Consider the following 13,280-nt stretch of genomic DNA (forward strand, 5'->3'; position numbering starts at 1 on the left):
AACATTAGAACAACATAAAAATGTGTGGTACATCAATAGGATAGAATACTTTGAATTCATGGCAATAGCTTAAGTCCAGAGACAGGTGAAAAATAGAAAATATTCGTGATAAAATGAACAATACAAAATAGCAAGCATACCATGTTTGTGACTTTAAATAATTTGTGTGCATATGCAATTGCCATACTAGAGTGATGGATTATGGAGGATTTTTAAGTTTTAAAAATGAATGTGTGGGGCACCTGGGTGGCTCAGTGGGTTGGGCCTCTGCCTTCGGCTCAGGTCATGATCTCAGGGTCCTGGGATCGAGCCCCACGTCAGGCTCTCTGCTCAGCGAGGAGCCTGCTTCCCCTCTCTCTCTGCCTGCCTCTCTGCCTACTTGTGATCTCTCTCTCTGTCATACAAATAAAAATAAAATCTTAAGAAAAAATTTTTAAAAAAAGAGAATTTGCTGTTACATATTCCTTTTTTTTTCTTTTCTACAGCAGTTATAAGTTTGTTATGGTTTTCCAACTTGATTTCAAAATGTTTTCTTTTTATCTCTCTTAGAGTAGATGTCACAATAAATATGTATACATTTATGAAATCAATTAATTTATCTTAGTCTTTTTAGAAATTGAGATATAATCAATAGACAACATTTGGAGGTCCACAGTGTACAATGTGTCATTTTGATACATTTGTATATTGCAGTATGACCATCAGGATTTCTTTAGTTTTTACCTAATGTCCTTGCTCTGTTTCAGGATCCCATCTAAGATGCCACATTACATATAGTTGTCATGTCTCTTTAGGCGCCTCTTGGCTGTGACGTATTCCCAGACTTTTCTTGTTTTTGATGACCTTGACCGTTCTTGAGGAGTACTGGTAAAGAATTTTGGAGGCTACCTCTCTACTGGAATATTAATGATGTTTTTCTTATTATTAGATTGGGGTTATAGATTTTGAGAAGGTCAAGTGCCATTTTCATCACATCATGTTACCATGTCAGAATATGAGACAGACACAGGAAACTATCATGAAGACGGTTAAGGGTACATACTATTGTCAGAATTTATGGCTTTTGATAGTGACCTTAATCAGTGTCTGTCAGGTTTCTTCACTGTGGTTATTCTTCCCCCACTCCCGATCCACAGTGTACTTTTGGAAGAATGTCGCTATGACTAACCCACACTTGACTTCAGTTATTTACATAAATTATTTGAAATTTTTCTGCACAGGACATTTTTCTCTTCTTTCCCATTTATTAATTTACTGAGCCATTTATTCATAGCAGTGTAGACTCATAGATATTTATTTTACACTCTGGGTTATAATCCAATATTAGTTTATCTTTTTCTCAAAATTTTCCAGCTTTATCCTTTGGGAGCCCTTTCAGTTGGCTCCTGTGTCCCTTTGACATATCCCCATAAATATGGGGTTTGTTTTTGGGGGGTTATCCTTCTATCTTCATTTTTTAATGTCTATTTAATTTGCCTGAAAAGGATTATCACATTTTAATTTCTATTTCTTTAACTAATCGTGGACCTGAGTATTCTTAAGTTTATTGGTCTTTTCTGTTCTTTCGTGATTTGCCTATTTGCCCACTTTTTTATTGATATGTTTTGCATATACTTTTCACCAGTTTATTTTGTCTACTTTCACATGTCAATAAAATTTTGAGCTTTAAAACTTTTGTGAAGGGACGCCTGGGTGGCTCATTTGGTTGAGCGGCTGCCTTCGGCTCAGGTCATGATCCCAGCATCCTGGGATCGAGTCCCACATCGGGCTCCTTGCTCGGCGGGGAGCCTGTTTCTCCCTCTACCTCTGCCTACCACTCTGCCTGCCTGTGCTCGTTCGCTCTCTCTCTCTCTAACAAATAAATAAATTTAAAAAAAAATTAAAAAATAAATAAATAAATAAATAAAATAAAACTTTTGTGAAGTTCAGTATTTTCCAAAATGTTTTACTCAGAGCTTACCTCTGTGACATTCTTCCCATTCCCCCCCAAACCAATTTTTTGGTCAAACATGTTTAGAAAATGCTTTATACTTTAAAAATTTTCTTAATCTTTCTTAGACAGTCATGGTATACATGAACATTTTGAAGATGCTGAGAGCACTTATAATAAAGAATCACATTTCTTATTTTGTTTTAGGTTTCCCTGCAAAGATTTGACAATAGTAAGTTTTCAATGGAACCTCTACTAAGGGCTCTCAGAACTAGGGCTCCCTAGGACATACATGGGTAAATGTGGAACCATGGACACTTCCACCCTTCTCTTAAGGGCTCCGACTTCAGTATGATGTATAGACAGATCTTTCCAGCCCAAAGATTACACAGAATTCCTTTAGCTATTGCACTAGTTCTTACCTTTTCTTTTTCATTTATCTCTTTAATCTACTAGGAATTCATATTGTATATTTACCTTTTCCAAGTTACTAACAATCATCCCAGCTTCGTTATTGGACTGTCTTCTTTTCCCTGATGATCTGACAAGTTACTATGATTATATATATATTAGATCTTACTGATACTGGGTCTGTGACTGTTCTGGACTTTAGAAATATTTATTTCTTTGATCTATCTTTTCTTATACTACACTTTGCCTATACTCCAGCTTATCGTAGCTTTTCAACACATTTATATTAAAACTTGAAATTAAAGAACCACTGACATCTTTGCAGTATTAAATTTTCTAACCCAAATATTCTGTACTTACAATGGTCTCTGGAATAATCCATAAGACCTTATACACCTGGTAGACTACAATTGCACCTGTTCCTTGTCCTCATCTCTTTCCATCCTCCCCTCCAATGTCCTGCCCATTCCTGCCTCTGAAATTTGTTGCTTTCTATTCCCTCTGCCCAGGGCTCTCTCCCACTGTTCATGTATGTGGCTCATGCCTCATCTTTGTCAGAGTCTGTTTTCAAGTGTTCCCTTCTCATACTACTATTTAAAATAATCATCTCCCACCTCACTCTGGGACCCCTAACCCTTCACTGTTTTATTTTTTTCCAAAGCACTTTTCACTCTTTGACAGACTCAGTCTTTCATTAATTTGTTTATTGTCTATCTTACCATGACCGGTATGTACCCTCCATAAGAGTATTTGGTCTCCTTTGTTCTCCAATGACCATTTGTTGGCTGAAATAGTGCCTGGCACATAGCACATAGTAGGTGCTTAATAAATGTGGAATGAATGAATGCCTATCAGGCTCCTTCTCAGGTCTAATGTCCCTTACTAAATCTTTGCCCATTTTTTGATACTAAAGATTTTTTTGTTGATATTCTAAGAGTCACTTCCCTTCCTACATTTTCTATTAAATGGTTATTGCTAATAAATAAGATGGTTTTTGATAAGTGTATTTTGATTTGGTAACTGATCACCTTACTGTTCTTGCTTACTGCTTCTACTGGTTTCTTGGATGATTGCCTTGGTTTTTTTAGGTAGACAGTTCTGTATTCTACAAAAATTATATTCAGTATTATTTTTTCTGTCATTGCATTGGATAGAATATTTATGATAATCTTTAACAGTAAAGGATAATGAACAGTCTCACCCTCTCTCTAACTTAATGGGAATGTCTCTAGCATTTAACAAAAAAAGGTATGTGATTGATGATTTGAAATATTCTATATCAAAATGAGGAATTATCATTCCATTCTTATTTTGCTCAGAGTTTTAAAAACTAGTAACTGGGGGCACCTGGGTGGCTCAGTGGGTTAAAGCCTCTGCCTTCGGCTCAGGTCATGATCTCAGGGTCCTGGGATCGAGCCCCGCATTGGGCTCTCTGCTCAGCAGGGGGCCTGCTTCCCCCTACCCCTCTGCCTGCCTCTCTGCCTACTTGTGATCTCTCTCTGTCAGATAAATAAATAAAATCTTTAAAAACAAAAACAAAAACTGGTAACTGATGTTGAATTTATTTGGCATCTATTGCCATGATATTTTAAAACTTATTTTTAAGTGATCATGTAATGTCTTTGTGGTAAAGGAATAAAGGGAGGAGTCTGAGTAATCTCTCTTTCTCCACCACGGTTTCAACCACTAGAAGTAACTACATTTCATAATCTCTTGTGCATTTTTCCAGATTCCTTTAAGCGCAGATAAATTTATACATGCATAGTACATCAGAGTGGGTTTTTTTTTTCTAATTGAGAGTATAGGGTATATATTGTTCTGTAACTTGCTTTTGTCTTTTAGAATATTGGACACTTTTCATAGTAGCACATGTACCTCTTACTTTAGACGGCTGCACACTATCTCACCGCATGGATTATTTAGCTTGTTCTCCATGAATGACGTGACCAGGTTTTACTTTTTCTATTATAAATCTTGCTGCAATGAATATATTTGCACCTATATCTCTATCACTTAAACAAGTATTTCTATTTTTTTCCAGATTTTATTTATTTGTCTGAGAGAGGGTGGGGGGAGAGCCCCAGGGAGAGTGAGAGGGAGAAGCAGGCTGCCTGCTGAGCAGATGACCCAGTTCGGGGCTCGATCCCAGGACCCTGAGATCATGACCTGAGCCGAAGGCAAATGCTTCACTGACTGAGCCATCCAGGCGCCCCAAACAAGTATTTCGAATGTATTTTTTATCCTTTTACTCAAGCGAGTCTCTTGAAAGAAATATTTTATATTCTTAGTTTCTAAGATAATCTATGGAATTCAATTAAACAATATATTTTAAACGATATTTCCCTAAAATCCTGTTTCAATGTGTAAAAATGATAACCTAATTACTAGAATGAATAATAAATAGTCTTGTACTATTTATATTACATTTTGAAGATGAATGTTTAACTATTATTGAGTCATTATTTTTCTCCACTGGAGTAACATAAATTTTAAAAAAATCAGACCTCTGACTTACCCACCTTGACTAAAAAGCAATGAAGTTCATGAATCTTTCACGTATGTTTAACAAACTTTGTTAACCAAAATGGGCCTGTGCCTTCTGGATTAGCATCATTTTTATTCTCCAGCCATTTTGTGTATTTTGCAAGTGTACAAACCCCAGAACTAATCCTTTTCTGCATATATCATACTTCGTAGACACCAACTTCAGTTTCCTCTAGGAAGGTAAAGCAAGAAGGAAGGAGGAAACGCAGGGCTGCCGTTGCAAACCTCTGTCATGGTGCTTTAAGGAGAGATGAGAAAACCCTTGAGAGACTGCCCTTGGGAAGAGCAGTACTTGTTCCTTGGGTCCATAATAGAAAGACTCTCCTTCGAATCGAGTAAAAGAGAGGAGAAGCTGATAAACATCTCATGGGGGCTGATTTTAATGAGGGCAAGAGAAGTTTGTTTTTCTTACAAGTCTCTTAAAGTCATCATGTCTCTCCCTGTTCCCTATGGTATCTTGCACGGGTCCCGAACTTCCGCCCTGTGTCCCCCCAGCTCTATAATTTCCAATGAGAGGGGCGGGAGCTCATCTGCAGGGTCTGTCCCAGCATGAGTCACTCACCTGCTAATCCCCTTGTAAACTGTAGCATAAGAACCTTCACCCAGCTTCTCCAAGTTCAAGTAAGATGACGCTGCCCCAAAGGGCAGGCTCTTCCTCTGCTTGGGCGGAATGGGGAGGGGTGAGAGGTGGGAGAGAAAGAAAGAGCACTTTTTTTTTTTAAGGTTCACTTTTCTCCCCCCCCCACCCCCCACCCAGAGAAATTAGACAGCACTGCAGAGTATACTTGGAAAGACCCTCTCCGTAACTGCCCCTGGAGGGGGGCTGACCTCCCGAGACAAACACATATTAATTCTTCTTCATCTGCATTAGCTGTTCACTCACCCACTGAAAACCCTGCCTCAGATCCTCTTCCTGAAAAGAATCACTGTTACTCCGTGGCCTTTTACTCTTGAACTTCCGGGCATGGACAGCCCGAAGTCCCCTGGGGTGAAATGAAGTCATGGAACATGATGCTTCTTTTAGGTCTGTCAGCTAGAGAAAAAGGAAAGTACAGGAATAAAATGTATGCAGTCAAGACTCAGTGGCTGACAAAACTATTTTTTCTTCATTTGTCTGATTGTCACTCTTCAGATGTTTTCTAAGCCTCCTACACTCCCCCCAAAAGCAAGTCTCTTCCTGAAAGCCAGATCCTTAAAAAAGACCATGATGATATCAAGTGCAGAAACTCTACATTCTTTCTTCACTTAAAAATATGTCTTCAACACTTCAGTTAACCTAAATCTCTCTGATGGATGGTTTCCAATTTCTCTCTGTTTAACTCAGCCTTCCCCCCCCCCTTAAGGTTCCCTTAAGTTATCTTTTTTTTGGGGGGGGGACGATTTTTCTTGTGTGTCATTGCTAATAACCATAAGTTAATCATCAAGATTTTGAATCCATAGCCTACCAATACTGCAGCTTGCTTTCTGAGGCTCAGCGCTGTAATTTAATACTTGAGAGATTACAAGAGAGTAACTACTTTCTCAACTTCAAGTCAACTGAGTTTTGTGCAGCCCGAAGCACACGATTGTTTTTCCCTGTTGGTTTACAAGAACATCCACAAATTTGATAACAATGGCCATAAATTCTCTGTGGCTTTAATAGGATTCTCCTTTTATTGGTTTAGACCCACCGCAGAAAAATCCGACCCTGCTTCAGAAAGGGAGTCTCTGAACTCCTCCATTTATCAACAGAGGAAGATGCTCCTGGGAGACAGATACCTCGATCGCAGCCTCCGTGGACTCGGGCACAGGCGCTGTCCTCGGGCAGCTGTGCGCATCGCCTCCCTCCCAACAGCGATGGCAGCTGCCTCCAGGCTGGAGAGTCTTTGTACACAGCTCTTGACCCATAATCTTCCAGGTTCAAGGAGAAAACCCGCACTTGAACCTCTCCCCTCTGCCTCTCCCGTCCTCCTTCGCTCCCTTTTTGCCAGAGGTCAGCAAGGCTGGAGCTTTCATATGACTCACATGAGGGCTCTGAGTGGAGGAGCCTCATGACTTCAGCAGTTTTTCCCCATCAGGGCAAGAAGCTACATCCGAAAGGTGGCCGCCTGCATTCTTCTGTGCGCAACTGGAAACAGGACAGCTAATATCGGCTGCAATCAATTTTGGCACCAAGTCCTTCTTCCAGGCGCAAGTTAGGGCTGTTACCGTACACAGCTTTGATGAATTTACGTTGCTTAGCCCTGTAAATGATCATGATATTTATTAGGCTTCCTGGGAGCTGAAGTAAAGACTATTTTCTCCCTGCCTTTCAACTGAAAGCATTTTACTTCTCAGACTAAAATAAATTTGCAGCCTAGCCAACTTTAAGTAGTCCAAGAAACCACAGAATCATAGAATAGGAAGATATCTTCATCTCTTTGCTTCCAGCAATAGTGTACAGTATCTAAGAGTCCCACAGGGGTAGTCATTCATTCATTGATTCGAAAATGATCTGGTGAGCACCTGTGTTGTTTTTACTACACAGATAATGGTGTTACCCAGTAGTGGGGAGAGAGGAGTTTGCGTGAAATATCTTCTTCTCTCCCTCTCTTCTTCCCACTCCCCTGGCCCTTCCTGCCACATGAATGTAATTAATGGTTACCGTATTAATAGCATGACATGTCAAGGAACTAGCTTGATTTACTTTGTAGTCTTCGAGCAGAAATTTTTTTTCCTCATATACTCCTAATATTATCGTCACTATAATGTACTAATCAGAGTGAGACAGAATGTAGAATACACACACACACATATAATCAGGATCATTGAGGGAAAAAATTAATCATGTTTAGTACAACAATAATATTTATGTATGTTTGATATCTGAACCTCAATAGTTTAAAAAAAAACCCTTTCAGAGAACTTAATGATGAGTATGTATTGGAGATTTATTTCAAAATTGCCACAAGAGACATAAAACAAGCAACTTAGATTCACTTAAATTATAGACTTTTTCTTTTTAAGATTTTATTTATTTATTTGACAGAGAGTGAGAGAGCACAAGCAGGGGGAGCGGCAGAGGGAGAGGGAGAAGCACAACTCCCTACTAGCAGGGCACCTGATGCAGGGGTTCTATCCCAGAACCCTGAGATCAGGACCTGAGCCAAAGGCAGACGCTTAACTGACTGAGCCACCCAGGTGCCCCAAATTAGACATTTAATTTTAAAAAAAGTAACAAGTTAAACTAATACAAAGAAACTATTTGTTTAAAGGCTTTTTTTTTTTTAAGATTCCATTTATTGGGCGCCTGGGTGGCTCAGTGGGTTAAGCCACTGCCTTCGGCTCAGGTCATGATCTCGGGGTCCTGGGATCAAGTCCCGCGTCGGGCTCTCTGCTCGGCGGGGAGCCTGCTTCCCTTCCTCTCTCTCTGTCTGCCTCTCTGCCTACTTGTGATCTTTGCCTGTCAAATAAATAAATAAAATCTTTAAAAAAAAAAAAAGATTCCATTTATTTATTTGACAGAGACCACAGGTAGGCAGCGAGGCAGCCCGAGAGAGAGAAAGGGAAGCAGGCTCCCTGCTGAGTAGAGAGCCCGACGTGGGCTCGATCCTAGGACCTTGAGATCATGACCTGAGCCGAAGGCAGAGGCTTTAACCCACTGAACCATCCAGGCGCCCCTGTTTAAAGGCTTTTAAATCTTTGACTAACAATCAACAGAGAGTGAAATCAGTTAATTTCCCAGAATACTTAATTCCATTAGAATTTATCATAATTTGGGGCGCCTGGGTGGCTCAGTGGATAAAAGCCTCTGCCTTCGGCTCGGGTCGTGGTCTCAGGGTCCTGGGATCGAGCCCCGTGTCGGGCTCTCTGCTCAGCGGGAAACCTGCTTCCCCCTCTCTCTCTGCCTGCCTCTCTGCCTGCTTGTGATCTCTCTCTCTCTCTGTCAAATAAATTAAAAAAAATAATTTATCATAATTTGATTATAATACATTTTATGAGAAATGCTGATTTTTGCTTAAAAGGAGGTTGTGAATTGTATCATACCCAGGCAAAGCTTGAGATAGTTTTTCTTTATTACTCTCTAATTATCATAGGTTTTAGATTTTAAATGGCTAACATTTTTATTTGCTAGGAGGTTATTCACCTAAGACTCAAATTGCTTAAAGAGAATAGTCTAATGCTTAAGGCTTAAAATACTATGTTTGGGCTTAGAATGCTATGTTTAGATACTAGATGGGCTACTCAAGGAAGTTGTGAAATACACTACAGAATTTTCTTTTCTTTTCTTTTTTTTAGACTTTTTTAAAATTTTGTTTTATTTCTTTGAGAGAGAGAGAGATAGAGCACAATCTGGGGGAGAGGCAGAAGGAGAGGGAGAAGCAGACTCCACACTGAGCAGGGAGCCTGATGTGGGGCTCGATCCAGGACACTGGGATCATGACCTGAGCTGAAGGCAGATGCTTAATGGACTGAGCCACCCAGGTGTCCCCCCTTCAGAATTTTCAAAAATAAAATAATTGATGGTCTTGTTTAAAGTCAAGGAAAAATATTAGGTGCCTTCTTTTTTTTTTTTAAGATTATTTATTCATTTGTTTGACAGACAGAGATCACAAGTAGAGAGCAGCAGGCAGAGAGAGAGAGGAGGAAGCAGGCTCCCCGCTGAGCAGAGAGCCCGATGCGGGGCTCGATCCCAGGACCCCGGGATCATGACCTGAGCCGAAGGCAGAGGCTTTAACCCACTGAGCCACCCAGGCACCCCTACTAGATGCCTTCTTGAGATGTTTTCTAGTTCTCTGCCCAAAACAAATTTTGTTATCAAATATTTCTGAGTAAGGACAGAAGATTTAGAAGATTTCGTATTTTTCCTCCAAAATTTTATTTAAATTCCAGTGAGTTAACATGTAGTGTAATATTGGTTTCTGATGTAGAATTTAGTGATCCATCACTTACAACATGCTGTGCTCATCACAAGTGGGTTTCATTTTGAATTATGAATCAGACCGAGTTTCTGCATCACTCCAGGTTGGGGCGACCCATCTCAGCAGCAGGGTCAACTTCACGGCTGGAGAAGCCCACTACACTGTTGTCTTTTTTTTTTTTTTTTTTTAAATATAGAGAGAAAGAGCACAAGCAGGAGGAGCAGGCAGAGCGAGAGGGAGAACCACATGCATCTGGATCTCAGAACCCTGGGATCATGACCTGAGCTGAAGGCAGATGCTTAACTGACTGAGCTACCCAGGCATCCCATACACTCTCTTGAAGTGTGACCATTGTTACTGCTACCTCCCCCAACACCAAAGAGCCCTCACGCACAGAGTGACTGACAAGGACAGACCTTCATGCCTGGCCACCCGCCTGCCAGGGCCAGGTAACACAATTAAGAAATGAGGCAGTCCCGCGGAGGGCCTTCCGCCATTACGATGCCAACAGTGACTATTGGGGAGGTGAGGCCAGATCAGAAATGCTCCATGCACTTGCATCTCCCTCCTTCTCTGTTTTGCTTCCCCTTCCCCTCGCTTCTGATTCCCTGGGATTGCACACGACTCCCCACCCTCAAAACTCTTCAGTGTTAGCGTGTAAGCTTTTGCTTCAGGCTCTGTTTCCGGGGAATCTGTGTTAAGACAAATCGGAGCCATTTTTTAACTGGCAGTAAAATTACAGGTTGTAGACAATTTCAGACTCGATTCTTCTGCCCTACATTTTTGGAGTCCTTTTTGCTCTCTCACTCGCTGGGAATTCAAAGTACTATATTTAGTTGAGAATTTACCCTTTTTCTAATATTTGCATTCTGTCTAAATTTAGCCAGATTATTAGGAATTATATGCAGTTATAACCCTTCTAGAATATGTAAGTTATCACAAGCATTCAACAAACAATAACACGAGGAATAATGTAATGTTTGTCAGAAACATTAAAAATAAACATCTACACAATGGAGTAATATGCAGCTATAAAAAAGAGAGAGCTCTACATAATGACAGGCAGTGATCATCAAATATATTGTGAAGTGGAGAAGGCAAAGTGCTTTTGTGTGTTTTTGAGACAAAGGAATGAGGAGAAATAAACTGTAGTCAGTAATTTTACTAATATTACTGCTGTTACTTTGAAAAGGTTATTGGTGCATTTTAGGATTAAACAAATAAATAATTATAATAATGTCATCAGAGCTAAATTTTCAGCATAAGAAAAAATAGACATAAGTATCATATCAAACAAATCAGGTAGAAGTCATGCGATTTTTTTCTTTTTAAGTAATCTCTATCCAATGTGGCCCTTGAGCTCACAACCTCAAGATTCAGTCACTTGCTCTACTGACCAAGCTAGCCAGGCAGCCCCAAATCATGTTATCTTCAATTTGATTTGGAAATACCGATACAGACTTATGATTTTTTCCTAAAAAAGAGCTCTGTCAGCCAAAAGACCTAGAAAAAATGATGACTCAATAGTAATGAGTAGTGATCAGTTTGTGATCCCTAAATACCATTTTCCATTAAAAAGAACCAAGAATCCATGGAGAAATGGTGGCTGGATATCTAGAATATGAAATCTAAGAAGTTATCAAGAAAGATGTTCTCGAAATGATGGTCACCAGGAGAGAGGTGGGCAGAGGGTTGGGTTAAATGGGTGATGGGATTCAGGAGTGCGCTTGTGATGAGCACTGGGTAACATATGGAAGTGTTGAATCACTATATGGTACACCTGAAACTAATATCATGCTGTATGTTAACTAACTGGAACTTAAGTAAAAACTTAAAAAAAGAGAGAGAAAGCTGTCCAGGCGCATCTAATGCCAATGGGGTTCATGTCAAAAGGATATAGGAGCCAACTCGAAGGGACTCCCATTCAGTTAAAGATGGAACAATGTGAGTATCGAAAAGAATAATAACTGCAAGGGATTGAAACATGTAAAATACATAAAATCCACGGATTTATCTAAACAGAATTGCCACTTGGAGGTTTCTTAGTGTACCAGTTTGTGACTCTGAATATTGATGAATAAAGGGGAAAAATCAAGTATGTTTTGTCTTTTATATACATATTGTTTTTCCAGGGTTATCAGATAATTAGTGAGGGGGAAATTCTTCCTTATAGAAGAATTCCAGCTAATAAATGAAGAAGAAATGATACAGGTAGGAAATTTAGTCTTATTCAATAGTAGAGCTAAGCAGCAATCATCAATGGAGGCTAAGATCATTAGGTGAAAGACTGATAAGGAACTTTGTAATGAAAGGTCAGGTTGACACCATCCGAGGCTGATGACCAGTCTTAGTTCTACCAAACTTGGGGTACCCAGACATTAGTACCAGGAAGCATACAGCATCACCTGTGATGTGTTTTTGGCTAAAGAAAAAAATTTAACCTGAATCTCATCAAGTGTCGAAGATCTAAAACCAAAATTATAAGAAGTACAGGGGACAGGGAAGTTAAATAAACCACAACAAAGCAGACAGCCCAATCAGAAAGGACAAGGACCTTGATTTCTCTAACAAATCAATGGCATACAAAAAAGTGAATTATGAAGTCTTAAGAGGCACAACAAACGGGCAATGTGCAGACCTTGTCTGGATCCCGACTTGAACAAATCAGCTGGAAAATGACATTTCTTTCTTCCACAGCTTGATTGAAGTATAATCGACAAATAAAAATTACATATATAGAGGGTGTACCAGGCGACACCTTGTGCAGATGTATATACATTGTGAAATGTTCGCCACAATCAAGCTAATTAACATCTCTTCCTCGCCTCCCATAGTTAACTTTTCTCTTTTTTTTTTTTTTAGCAAGAACAATTAAGATCTCTCCTGGAGGGAAAAAATTTAAAAACGATCTACTCTCTTAGCAAATCTCAAGTACACAGTACAGCCTTATTAACTGTAGCCATCCTGCCATACACGAGATTTCTAGAACCGACCCATCCTGGGTATCTGAAACTTTGCGGCCTTTGATAAACATTTTCCCGTTGCCTTTACCCCCTGCCCCTGGTAACCACTGTGAAACAACACTTCTGAAACAAATATGGAAATTTAAATATGGTATTAGATAATTTTAAGAAGAATTTATTTTTAGTTTTGTGTGGTGAATATGTTTTTAAAACAATCCTACAGTTACAGTTGCCTGCTGAAGTATTTATGGGTAGAATGACATAATTTCCTTGTTCTAAATATTCCAGAAAAATAATGTTGGGGATAAAAAAAAAAAACCCACAATTGGTGAAATGCTGATGGTTGTTTAAGATGGATGATGGCTATCTGGAGGTTCATTTTTGTGTGTTTAAGAATTTTCTAGAAAGTAGAAAAAGAACAATATTTTTAAAACCACATTCACTTGAAAGCTATACATTTGGATTATTTATATGTTTATATTCCTGCCTACTTCCAGCAAAGCAGGGGAGGCTTTACATAAAGTACAGAAATAATAGTAAATAAAAATAGCA

At 39.4% G+C, this 13,280-nt stretch overlaps 1 protein-coding gene across 1 annotated transcript in view; it reads right to left on the bottom strand.

The window, feature by feature from the left end:
* CDK15 (cyclin dependent kinase 15) overlaps positions 1 to 6,772 on the bottom strand; it is a gene marked incomplete at both ends in the record, with an annotated part of 77,118 nt that extends 70,346 nt beyond the window's left edge. Inside the window, 3 exons of the mRNA XM_080799225.1 lie at positions 5,448 to 5,545; positions 5,769 to 5,918; positions 6,644 to 6,772. Coding sequence (XP_080655351.1) covers positions 5,448 to 5,545; positions 5,769 to 5,918; positions 6,644 to 6,772 — 377 coding nt within the window. The remainder of the gene's footprint in view (positions 1 to 5,447; positions 5,546 to 5,768; positions 5,919 to 6,643) is intronic.
* Positions 6,773 to 13,280: the final 6,508 nt, after the last annotated feature.

The sequence above is a fragment of the Martes martes genome, assembly GCF_963455335.1.
Source record: "Martes martes genome assembly, chromosome: 3".
Lineage (NCBI taxonomy): Eukaryota > Metazoa > Chordata > Mammalia > Carnivora > Mustelidae > Martes > Martes martes.